We start from the raw sequence: 12,695 nt of genomic DNA, 5'->3' as shown, positions 1-12,695 counted from the left end.
ATTGCTGATTATGTATATATTATATTTATTTTTTAAATAAATTAAAAACTTTTGAAAATTATTATGATTGACTTTTAACTCCAATTTTCTTCAATATTAATTTAGAAATCCAAGTTGCCCTTGCATCTCAATCACTCCTTCCTTCAAATACATTTCCATAGAGAGAGAGAGGAGATACAGAGAAGAGCGAGCGAGCGAGCGAGAGAGAGAGAGAGAGAGAGAGAGAGAGAGAGAGAGAGAGGGAGAGATGGAGGAAAAATACCGATCTCACATGGTGAATGAAGAAGGGAAGGAAATCCAATGGAGGTATGGTTCAGCTCCAGAATACAGCGTCGTCAACAAGCTCTTCGAACAAGGAAGAACAAAGGCAAATCACAGCTTCGACATCTTCTTCTATCAAATCAAATTATGCGTAGTTTCTCTCTCTACTTCCTGTCTTCTTTAATATGAACAATTAGATCTACAGGAATGGCCGTCTGGATCTCTGGAGGAGACTGTTCAAAACGTTGTGAAGAGTTGGGAGATGGAATTATCTCACAAGACCTGTCTTGATGATTTCAGGTCCATAAACCCTTCCAAATTCAAATTCTCTGTTAACGGTCAGTAACTCTCTTCCTCTATTCTCTCTTAATTTACCTTTTTTTTTTTAGTTCATCAAAATCAATAAGAAAATCTAAGTTGAATTCTTCAAATCGTTTGGAATAATTTTCTTACTTTTTAAAATAGCTTTTTATTACAATTTTTTTAAAAAAAAACAACTTAAAAAACAAATGGTCAATAGCTATCCCAAGCGAAACTGTGATAAAAAAAGCTTATTTTTGGAATTTTTAATGTTGTGTAATGGTTGGGAGATGATCATCTGAGAGCTACATATATTATTTGTTATTTTTAAAAATAAAATTTAATTATTTCATCGTATTATTTTATTAATACTCATATAAATAATAGAAATAGTGAAATAAAGCCATAAAGGTTAGATGTTGTTGTTGACTTGTTGTATATAAAATAATACAAATAAAAATGATTGCGGAAGGTTCATAATTTTTTTAAGTTAATAAAAGTTTCATTTGAGATGATTTTCTTTATGCTTCTTAAAGCAACTTTTTAATATAAAATTAAAAAATTTTGTACTGAAAAGCTGCTTTATGATGTAGAAAGAAAGTCGTCCTAAAAGAAGCCTAAGTTTATCTCTTGTGTATGGACAATCAATAATATTACGTATATCTTCATCATTTTTTCTAAAATTATATTAATACCCTCTGTTGTTTGGTGTTATACGACTTGTCAATTCTTCTTTTTTTTATTGCTATTGCTAGATATTACAATATATAATTTGTTTAAATTATAATATTTTTTGTTGATTAAGGTTTTATGTATATTTTAGACCAATCAATAATATTAATCAACCGTAAATTTTCATTAAAATTGCAAAGAAGATCATAGCTCTCTTTATGTAAAAAAATTTATATTAATTTACTCATGAATCATCCACTCTTTCATTGACATGATCAATGCAAGCCACAGCAAGGAGAAAATCCTCAGCTAACCAAATCTTTTTAGGTATATCTCTATTTTTCTTAACATTAGTCAAATCTAGTACATCTATTTTGCTAACCGGGTCGTCAAAGGTCATCGTTTTATGTGACCAAATCATCTAAGGTGAGACTGTCTAATCTTATAAAAAAAACTAAGGCTTCGTTTGAGACAACTTTTTAATGCTTTTTAAAGCAACATTTTAGTAAAAAAATAATTTTTTCTATTAACAAACTGCTTTAAAAATCAGTACAAAGCGGTCGCAAATGAAACCTAACATCATTATAAATCCTCAAAGTAAGACTCACGCACTCCACTGGACAACTTTTAGATCAAGCACCAGACACTAAGATTATTTTCACATGTGCGTGTAGTAGGGGTGGGCTGGTCCCACTCATGTGAAATTTGAACAAACATATAAGATATATGTATAAATATTTCGAATATTTATAACATATAATTTTATATTCCACCAAATTTTATTATTTATAAGGAAATATCTTTGAACATATCATATTATGATTTTGCCCACTTAAATATAATAGGACAAATTAGCAATCATCTTCTCCCAGCTTTCTCAAAAGAAAGAGCAACTAGAGAAATTATGGTGTGCGGACACTCGACTGTCCGGAGATGAATCAGAATACGTCACGTCACCCAGTACACAACGGTATACAACAGCAGTATACAACAAAAAAGTGATGTGGCGCATTATGTTTCGCCTCTAGACGACGTTCATATCCACACAAAATAATTTCACAAACAACTGAGCATTGCCAGCTGCATTATTTTTCTTTGATAGAATATAATATTTTTCTTGTTCTTTAACTTTCAGGAAAGAAGTTCTTATCAGCAGAGGAAACTCTCAATCTGGGTAGCTATAATGCTTTGCTTCAAAGCCAAATGCCATTGGAAATGCAAGGCTATAGGGCAGAAGAGGAGAGCTTTGATTCCTCCCACCATGTATTTAAAACTGCCTTTCCTCGTGGCTTTGCTTGGGAGTTGCTTAAGCTCTTCTCTGGACCTCCTGAGATAACTTTCAAGTTCAGGCATTGGGGATATATGGAGGGCCCATATAAAGGACATGGCCCCACTGGTGAGGTGGTTGAGTTCATTGGCATGGCTATTATCAAGGTAACCAATTTCATTCACCTTATAATATTTCACTCATGATTTGTGCATAAGTTATAGATGGTGTGAAAATTTATATAGTTTTATTTCAAAATTAATGGGTTTTGTGTTAGTCAAAGGATCACTACCAAAAATTTGACTTTTTGGACAACAGCTCATAGCGGTTGTCTTTTGATTGCGGTTTTTACGTGCATAACATAATTTTTTTGGAACATTCAGGTCAATTATTGCAAACTCACACATATATCATATATGCAAGATTCAAACTCAAGACCTCTTGATTGATAGCCAAAATCAAGTACGCCCAAAACTTAGGATTAGAAAATTGGCTAAACCTCTTAGGTATGACATATTTTGTGGCTGCAAAAGAGTCATCTAAAATCATTCTGAGATGGGATCATATGACATTGGAAAGTTTCTTGAAGACTATGGAGGGTTCCAGAATATTCTAGAAGGTTCTGGATGGTTTTAGGAATATCTAGAGTTTCTTAGAACATTCTAGAGTACTCTAAATGTTCTAGAATAGTGTGGATACTTCGAGAGTATTCTAGGATGCTCTTTAACTCTCTACAATGCTATAAAATTATGTAAGAGTGTAGAGAATAATGTGGAGTATTCTAGAGAACTCCACACTCATGTATTTTGGAGGAAAATCTAAATTGTTCTTAGGCATGGGAGGAGGGCTATAAATAGGACCCTTCCCTTTCATTTGTAACCATCTCCTCACATCCCTCCAATTCTCCTCTTGTATAAATTTCATTGTAAAAGTAAAAGCTTTCTCATTCAATTCTTCTCTTTCTAGCCAAGCACTATATGGGTTTAAGGGTGCTTAGCACCAATGAGTGCTAAGTAAGGCCGCACAAGAGACTTAAAGAAGATCTCTCCATGACATAAAGCTCCCAATTAACTAACACCCCATGATGAGCTGTGTCATATCTCTATATTCAACATTAGTACTTTTGTAACACCTAAAAAAATACAAATTACATACAATGTTATCTAAATCTTATTGATATATAAAAAAACCACCTTTTATTGACTATATTGTATTACTTAAACTTTGTTGGGAAAATTTTCTTTCTGATTTATTTTTCATACCGCAACTACAATTTTTATATTTTGCTACTATTTTTTTTTTAAATTATGTATTAGGAAACTACTTTCAACAATAGCTTTAAAATATTACTTTTTTTTCCTATAATAGCTTTACAAATCATTAAGAAAGTCGTCCTTGAAAATTTCGGGTTCGAGTCAACCCATTTGAAAAATGGATCATGTTCGGGTCAACTCAAAAATCCAAAAACAATCCTAAATTTACCCATTTGCTTAGGGCTAAACAACTAAATATCTCATCTTCTCATCTAATCCTATCGTATGCCTTGCTTGCCCACTTGCTCGTTGGTGCTCGCGCTTGCTCGCTCATCTCACTAAGACTGGTCGGGTCGATCGAAATGGGGCTGGGTTGGGTTTGGGTCTTGACTTGAAACCTGTTTACCTAATCGGGTCAGGCTCGGGTCAAGCGAGTTGAAACCGGATTAATTTCGAGTTGGACTCGAACTCGATCCAAAATCCCATTTCAACACCTTTACTTTAGATCTTCAAGTGTATGTTAACCGCTTAGTATTTTTATATTAATTTATTAGATGTATGACCAAATTCATTACACGAACATGCCTTAATTTTTTTTCTCATGTGAGAGCTTTTCATATTAACCATAACTCCATCTCAAACAAACGTATTCCTATTTTTCACCATCATTAAATATCTTGAACAAATAACTTAACCAATCACATAATTTCCTCTCGAAATTTCTATTGCAATGATAATTTTTATTCTGTCGGAATGACTCTCCATCAATATAATCTCATATGAATTCATTACATGAAAAAAAAGAAAAAAACTTTCGCAGCACTAATCCTTCTAGTATAAAAAAGCTTCATGCGACTGTGAAGATAGCAGTAAAATCATCACACACAAAAAAAAAATTGCTTATTTATTTGAATTGATACTATATAAAAAACAATTATAACAGCTAACATCGCTAATGGCTAAATCATGAGCATGTGTTCTTCTTAAGAAATAGAGAACTATTATGTGTGGAATCTGATTGTACTGATTAATCGGATTGTTTTATTGTCTCGTACGTCAATTCAAATTAATGTGTTTATTGGGGGGTGCGGAGGGTTTACCACTTTAATTTTTTTTATGTACAACTCATCGACGCTATGTACCCGAGCGCCTCGATGCTGTGTTCCCAAGCATCCCATCGCTGATTGATAGAGAGTAGAGCACCACGACGCTTTAGATTCAACATCGCAGTGTTGTGTGACGCTGCAGTGCTGTGAGTTTGAGCGCCACAACATCATGATGACAGATGTTTGAGCGTCGCAGCACTTCAAGACGGATTTGACAGTTTTCTTTTTTGTTTTTCTGAAGGGTTGTGCCCTGATGTTATTAACTTGACATTCTCATGTGTTTTGAGTGTGAGAAAAGTGTAAGAGAGAAGAGAAGCAAGGAGAGAGCGAGATAGAAGAGAGATATGTACTTATTTTTTCCCATTGGACTCTTTTACTTTCCGCTGCTTTTCTATTTTCTTATTTGTTTCGTTATGGTGGTTTACTCCTCATCCTTAACAAGAACTTCTATACAAAATGAATCAAGTGATCTCATTATTCTTGAAATCTTAATGAAGAAGCAAGGAGTGTTAACATTGCCAGTTTTCTTAGTTCCAATGCTCCATTTTCCATTACACTCCATATGCAGCTGAAGCTAATGAATTTATCTCTTTCAACACAGGTTGATGAAAACTTGAAGGCAGAACAAGTAGAGATCTTCTATGATCCTGGAGATTTATTTGGAGGACTGCTCAAAGGCCCAAAGCTGCCTTCAGAAGAATCAGCCAAGCAAGATCATGCCGACTTAGAAGAAAGTTTAACTGTTAATCTTACTCCCACCCAGGAAAAATGTCCTTTCTCCATCTAATATTAAGTTGGGAAAAAAATCTCCTTTCCTTAGTAAAAAAACTGTTATTAATAAAGAAATGCTGAAGAGATAGAAAAAAAAACTAAGTCTTTTATGTATTTAGCTGAAAAAAATGAATTAATTAATTACCACAAAAGTTGTATTTAGTTGAGTAGATTGTAGCTTACATTTTATATTATTCATATCATTTGTTGAATATTGTCAATGGTGCTTACGGCATTAGAGAAGGAGAAGAGAAGTTATTGAGTACTCAAAAGAGAGACCCGGGGCAAGGAGGAGAATTAGAAGAAGATAGAAAGTAGAGAATAAAGAGATAATATTCAATTCCTTCTCAATAATTATGCTCATCCCAATCTAGAGCACTATATGATAAGCTATGCAGTGATAAGCACGTAGCCAGCTCAATTTGTTCACCACATCTTCACCTTTGTGTTGTACATCACTATTCTATACTGAACATCTGCTCCACCACAATAGAGGTTCAATATAGAATAGTTATACACTGCACAAATGTGGGGACACTGTGAACAAACTTTACTGCCTACGTCCCTATCATTGTATTTCTTATCACTATATATGAACTTGAATTCAAATACATGCCTAAATTGATTGAGTCTTTAAAGGAGAGATATCATATATCATTATTTTTTTTTTTCTACCTTAGAAAATGATGAAAACTGAATCAAATAGATGATCGGTTTCACTTTCTTTTGATAAGTAATGATTGATTAGAATCAAACCGAATCGTCTCTATTCTTCAAAGTTTGAATGTGGAGGTCTTCATATGTGTTGGAAGGTCTTATATATATATATGAAAATTGTGTGAAATATCTATCACTAATAGATATTAAGGTTTCGTTTGGAAAATGAAACCTAAATATGCATTGATGAATAAAATCTTCCTGCATACAAAATGAATGGTGATGAATAATACCGTACCTCACAAGAGTTTTATAAGAAATATTTTCTTTAAGGATATATATATATATTGAGGATATATATCAACCGATGCAGAGAGAGAAAAACCATCAAATGAAGAAGATGCTAAGAATGCACCTCCGAATTGCATTGAGGTGTTGGAGAAGAAGCATATCATGCATGGCTTTGCTTATAATGGTTAGAAAGATGATTTCATTGCTAAAAGCAAGCATTGGTTCCAATATTTGATGGATGATTTTTCTTTGTTCTATGTATGATTGTGGTATCATCAAATTGTTGTGGGTTTAACTAAAAAGGTGTTGATATTTTATTACAACTACGGTCTTTTCAATCATTATAGTCCGACTATGATCTTTCCGATCACTGTCGCTTGACTACGGTCCTTCTAACAACCATAAGTCATCGACTACGGTCCATTCGATCACTGTCGTCCAACTACGATCCGTTTGACCAGCATCGTCCATCGACTATGGCCTATCTGATCATCGTCGCCCAACTAAAATCTTTCTTATATTTGTCACTTTCCTACTACAATCTTTCCTACCACCATCACCCACTAGCTAGTGTCCTTTCGACCATGGTTTCCAACTACGATCCTTTTGACCTCCGTCACTTGCCGATTATAGTCCTTTCGACTATCATCACTCGCTGGTTACAGTCCCTCCGACCACCATTGCCTAACTATGATCTCTTCAACTAGCTAGCGTCTCTTGCTGACTATGATTCATCTAATCTATGTAGCCCAAATATAGTCCTACCAACTGAATGAACAGATCACTAACACTCTCTTGAGAATAGCTCTCATGACAATGGGCCGGGTTCTTCCAGCCCCAATCATATAAATTGTTCTATATGATGCATATTTACTACATTGAGCCAACGTCTTCCCCCATGGAAGGGCATCATTTGTTAACAACAAACACTAGTTGATTCATTAAATTGTGCAAGATCCTATTGTTTCTCCCATTTTCAGAGGTTTCCACATAAAAATTCTTGTGACTTTTATGACTCTTGAACCCTCTCTCTTATATCTATGTGTTGGATTTTTGCAGAAAGCTAGGACGCTAAACTATATATTTATCTACCACTGCAAATATTCCGGCCCGCAACACAACTAAATTGTTTTATCAAAATTATAGCATTTCGACTTGACTCAAATTTGCTTCGACTCAAGATTGAAAATTTCGATTTTGGGTTGAGCATGATTTGCTTGAACTTGACTCGATACAGACTCTAGCGGCGTATTATACGTAAAAAATGTATACGGCTTGAATATGTTCGAGCAAGCCAAGGAAACTCAAATCTGATTTCAAGTTAAGCCAATGTAATAGTACATTTCGACGGCTTTCGAGTTTCAAGCTTAATTTTTAGCAACCATTTTAGTGATTATTAAGAATAATTTTTAAGAATATATTTACAATAATGACATGCAAAATTTGTGTTTATGTATCTAACAACTAAACAAAAATTTTGAACTGAAAAATTCATATAATTATAGACACACACACACACACACACACATGAATGTTGAATAGAGTACTTGTATTTTAATTAAGTATTTTAGTCCATAAATCTTTCCATTTCATTACATATTTGCCTTCATAAAATGAGTAAACACAAGGGTATAAAAGCTTTAATGTCTACGTATTCTATTATTGATTTTTAATTAATTTAGTTCATTGTTACTGATTTATAAAATTTATAATTCAATATCGACATGTAAATTCATTCATTTTTTTTGAAGGAAAATGCAAATTGCATTAATGAAAAAAAGTAAACTTATTACAATCTACTAAGTGATAGTAGTTCTATCACAATCATCCTTTAACAAGAAAATAAAAGAAGGAGGAACATTATTACAAGTCAAATCATCCCAAAAAGAAATCTCCTAATAATTTTATTCAATGAATGAAAAGCCATCAATTCTAGTAATCTGTTATCCAAATGGATGCAACTAAGCCCAAAAGCAAGTTGGAATCTAGCTTTTGAATCTTTGAATACTCCACCAATTCCACCATTATTAGCTTTTGATAAAGATGCATCAATGTTGACCTTAATCCATCCTGGGGGAGGAGGGTGCTAATAAATAAATAGCTGATTTTGCTGATTAGCACCTAGTGGTCCATGAATAGATTAGTATTAGAATTTGATGCATAATTGATAGCATTAGAAGCAACAAAACTTGAACTAAATTCATTGTCACCATGCTTGCATTTATTCGTACTTTTCCATTAAAAAAACACCATAGCACAATACATTTTTTCAATAAAAGGGTTCTTCGAAGATAACAGCTGCAGCTTTGATTTGCAATCACTAATTTATAAGAAACCTGGTACTGAAAATCCCCAATTATTCAGTTGTTCAATAACTTGTTTTATTTTTGCACAGCTCACCATTACATGCTCAATATTTTTCACTTCATTACATACTCTAGGACATAATTTATGACCCAACAATCTTATGTACATTAGGAAATCTTTAGTTGGAATAGCATCATTAAAAAGATGCCACCAAAAGCATTCCACTCTCGGAGCAAGGTGCAGTTTTTTTAACCAATTTGATTACTCTACCATCCAACCATCATCGTCATGAGAATAAGATGCCAAACCTGCTATACTTTTACCAGATAACTTCTTTAAAAATTCTAACCGATCACATTCTAGATCAGGAAATATTTATATTTACAAGATAAACTCAACTAAGGCAACACCAAAGTATTCTTTTAGACTCTTCTTATTCCAATTTCCATCAGTTATAAAGAAATCAACTGATGTAAACTCATAATCCCCCACCGCAATAAAAGTAGGCCATTTAACCAGAATTTTATCTAAAATCCATACATATTTCAAGGTATTAATGGATGTACCTGAAGCAATTTTCCATCTAGTGATATGATGAAGAGAATTAGCTCCATCTGATAATATCTTCCAAGTGGATGATGTATTCTTCTTGTAGGCCACATTCCCCAAATGAGCTCCATATTTTGCAATCAAAGATTTATTGAGCAATGAATCTTCTTTATTTAAATAACCCCAAGAAAATTTAGATCTCATTGGCCCAACCATAGATACCACCGAATGAATTCCTTGTCCTCCTTTTTTCCATGCTTTACACAGATTTTCCCAAGCAATATAATGTGACCTGTGTCTCCCTCCTTGCTTGTCACATATAAAATTCCAACAAGCTTTATCCAACTCTTTTAACACGCTTAGAGGTATTCAAGATTGAGCTGAAAAGAATATTGGAAGAGCTAGCAAGACATTTTCACCAATAATATTCTTCTATGTAAGGAAATAATTTAGTTCCCCCAAATATTGAATTTGTTAGCAGCTTGCTCCATTAGGCTATTAAAGTCTGATGCAACTAGCCTTCTCAAGACCAATTTGATCCCAAGGTACTTCAATTCATTGCTCACTTTGTAACCCCATAATTTTGAAATCACTTTCATCTTATTTTGGTTAAAAGATTTCCCAGATTTTTTCTTATTCACCTTTTGCCCTGTCCAGCTACAATAATCTAGAATTATTCTTCTCATCTTCATCATACTTTTAATCTTTACTTCTGGAAATAGGAGAATATCATTCGCATAAAGTAAATGTGTAATTTTTTGACCATTTGAGGCATCCTTGATTCCCAAATTCCTTCCTTTGTGGCTTAAAGCGTTAGACAAGAGTTAAGAGCAAAGGATGAATAAATGAGGAGATAATGGACAACCTTGAATAAATTTACATTTTGCTTTAATCCCATTCAAAATGTTACCATTGATCATAATAAAAATTTTTGGATTTTCCACACATTCCAAATGAAGAATTGAAAAGTTTGTTGGAAACCCAAAGTATTCCAAAATCTTCCTTAGTGTATCCCAAGTCATACTATCGTATCTTGCTCCATATCAAGTTTGATTGTAACCAATCCTTTTTTTACTTTTGAGAATCTCAACTTATTGAAAAGTTCTTGAGCTAGAAGAGCATCATTTGATAATGAACTACCTTTAATGAAAGCTTCTTGTTCTTCCGAGATCAATCCATTGAAGACCTTCAAAAGCCTATTAAGTAACAATTTTGCAATAATTTTATATATTGAAACTCAAAAGCTGATATGATGATAGTTTGTAGGAGAGATCGAATTCATAACTTTAGGAATTAATATTTCTAAAGCTTCCTTTCATTTTGGATAGAGCTTCCCTGTTTCCAGAAATTGGAGGATAGCAAGCCATACAACGTTGCCAATTATTTTCCAATAATTTTTAATAAATGAATAAGTGATTCCATTTGCACCAGGAGAGATGTTGTTGCCAAGACTTTTCACCACAAAATCAAATTCTTCAAATGAGAACTGAGCCTCTAGATGTTTAAAATCCATATCTATTAATGTTTTCAAACCCGAAGGCCAATTATCCAAGTAGCATTTTCTACTTCTCCACTTCTTATTGAAAAAATCATAGAAATTTTTTTCAATTTCATTATGCTCCTCAACCAGGTCTCCCTCTTCATTTTGTAGCTGTGAACCAAGTTGCCCATCCTTCTACCATTAGCAAATGCATGGAAGAACTTCAAATTCATATCAATCTCCTGTACCCATTTTACCTTCACTCTTTTTCTCCACCAAGCACTAATTCGAGCCAGCGTGACATTGAATTCATGAGTTTTGGATCTTAATAAAATAAGATTTTCACTAGATAATCCTTGCCCTTCCACTTCTTCAAGCTGAAGCTTTGAAATGTCATTCTCTAGTGACACCTTCATCTTCTCATAGTTTTTTTAATTTTGCTTTGCTCTAGAAATGCAGTGCTCTCAATACCCTTCTAAATTTAACATTTAGAATTTCCACTGGACTTCCTGCCATTGATTTGCTCCATTATTTCGACACAATTGCCATTGAATATGGATAAGAAGCCCATACATCCTCATATCTCAACATTCGATTTTTATGTACAGGTTCATTGAAAATTTTAATGAGAATAGGACAATGGTCTGATGTAATTCTAAGAAAATGTCTAACTGAAGCATTATGAATCTCATTCAAAGCCTTTCTATTCAAAATACACCTATCTATCCTTTCCAAAACGATCACTTCCGATTTTGTTGTTACACCAAGTGAATTTAGGTCCTACCAACCCAATATCATGAAAATCATTTTGGACATGTGTTGACCTGCTATGTAATAAAAAAAATCAAAATAAAAATCCCTTACCTCTCTGCCGATGCACGTCGCTCCCCACGTTGGCGCCATACCTAGCACGACTCGACGTCGTTTCTTCGCACGTCGAGGCCGCACGACTTTGCGTCGTTAAAACGAGGGCGAATGGCTCTCATTCGCACCTTTCCTTCTCCAGCGACCGAGCTCCCCTCTCCCATTCGCAAATCCCTACCCCAGCGACTAAAACCCACCGAGCTCCCGTCGCCTCCTCCGATCTTCTGTGCCGATCCCAACCTCAGAGAGAGAGAGAGAGAGGGAGGGAGAGAAAAGCCGATCCTACCTCTTCCTTGGCCAATCGACTTCGCTCCTCAGACGGCTTTCCCTTCCTGGACGGAGCGGAAGTTACGACAGTTTGATTGGAACCAACCTGGGAGCTCGCCTGGCTGTGGAGAGAACCTTCTACCTTTCGCGCGCTCCTCCGGCTCCTCAGTGGCTGTGCGACTTCGCTCCTTCTCCGATTTTTCCTTCCTGTAGGGATCGGAAGTTACTACATTTCGATCGGAAGCATCAGCAGGAGTTCGCTGCAGTGAAGGTAACTTTCTTCCCTTCGTGCGCTCGATCGACCGAACCCCATAAATTCCAAAAAAATTTTATTTATATTAATTTTAATTAGTAATAATTAATATTAATTAATCAAGCTAATTATAATTTAATTATTTTTAATTATAGTTAATTAAAGATTATTTCTAATTAATTGTGATTAATTAAATTTAATCATAATTAATTAGGTTATTTTTAATTAATTATTATTAATTATGATTAATTATAATTAGTTAGATTTAATTATAATTAATTATAATTAATTAAGGTTAATAATAAAATATGCTCGTGCCTTCTCCCGCCTCGGTCCCCGAGCCTTCATCGACGACCGCAGCCGATCCGCCGGTCCACCGGCCCCGAAGGTATAACCC

At 34.3% G+C, this 12,695-nt stretch overlaps 1 protein-coding gene across 1 annotated transcript; it reads left to right on the top strand.

Moving 5' to 3' along the window:
• Window positions 1-198: 198 nt before the first annotated feature.
• LOC110115691 (pathogen-related protein) lies at window positions 199-5,601 on the top strand (the record flags this gene model as incomplete). Its single annotated transcript, XM_020849000.2, is given in 4 exon segments — window positions 199-367; window positions 467-599; window positions 2,369-2,667; window positions 5,461-5,601. Coding segments are annotated over 4 exon segments (693 nt in total), but the record flags the coding sequence as incomplete, so codon positions are not given.
• Between the last annotated feature and the right edge of the window lie 7,094 nt (window positions 5,602-12,695).

This window comes from Dendrobium catenatum, unplaced genomic scaffold, assembly GCF_001605985.2.
Source record: "Dendrobium catenatum unplaced genomic scaffold, ASM160598v2 fragScaff_scaffold_621, whole genome shotgun sequence".
Lineage (NCBI taxonomy): Eukaryota > Viridiplantae > Streptophyta > Magnoliopsida > Asparagales > Orchidaceae > Dendrobium > Dendrobium catenatum.
This window is presented reverse-complemented; position numbering and strand designations above follow the sequence as displayed.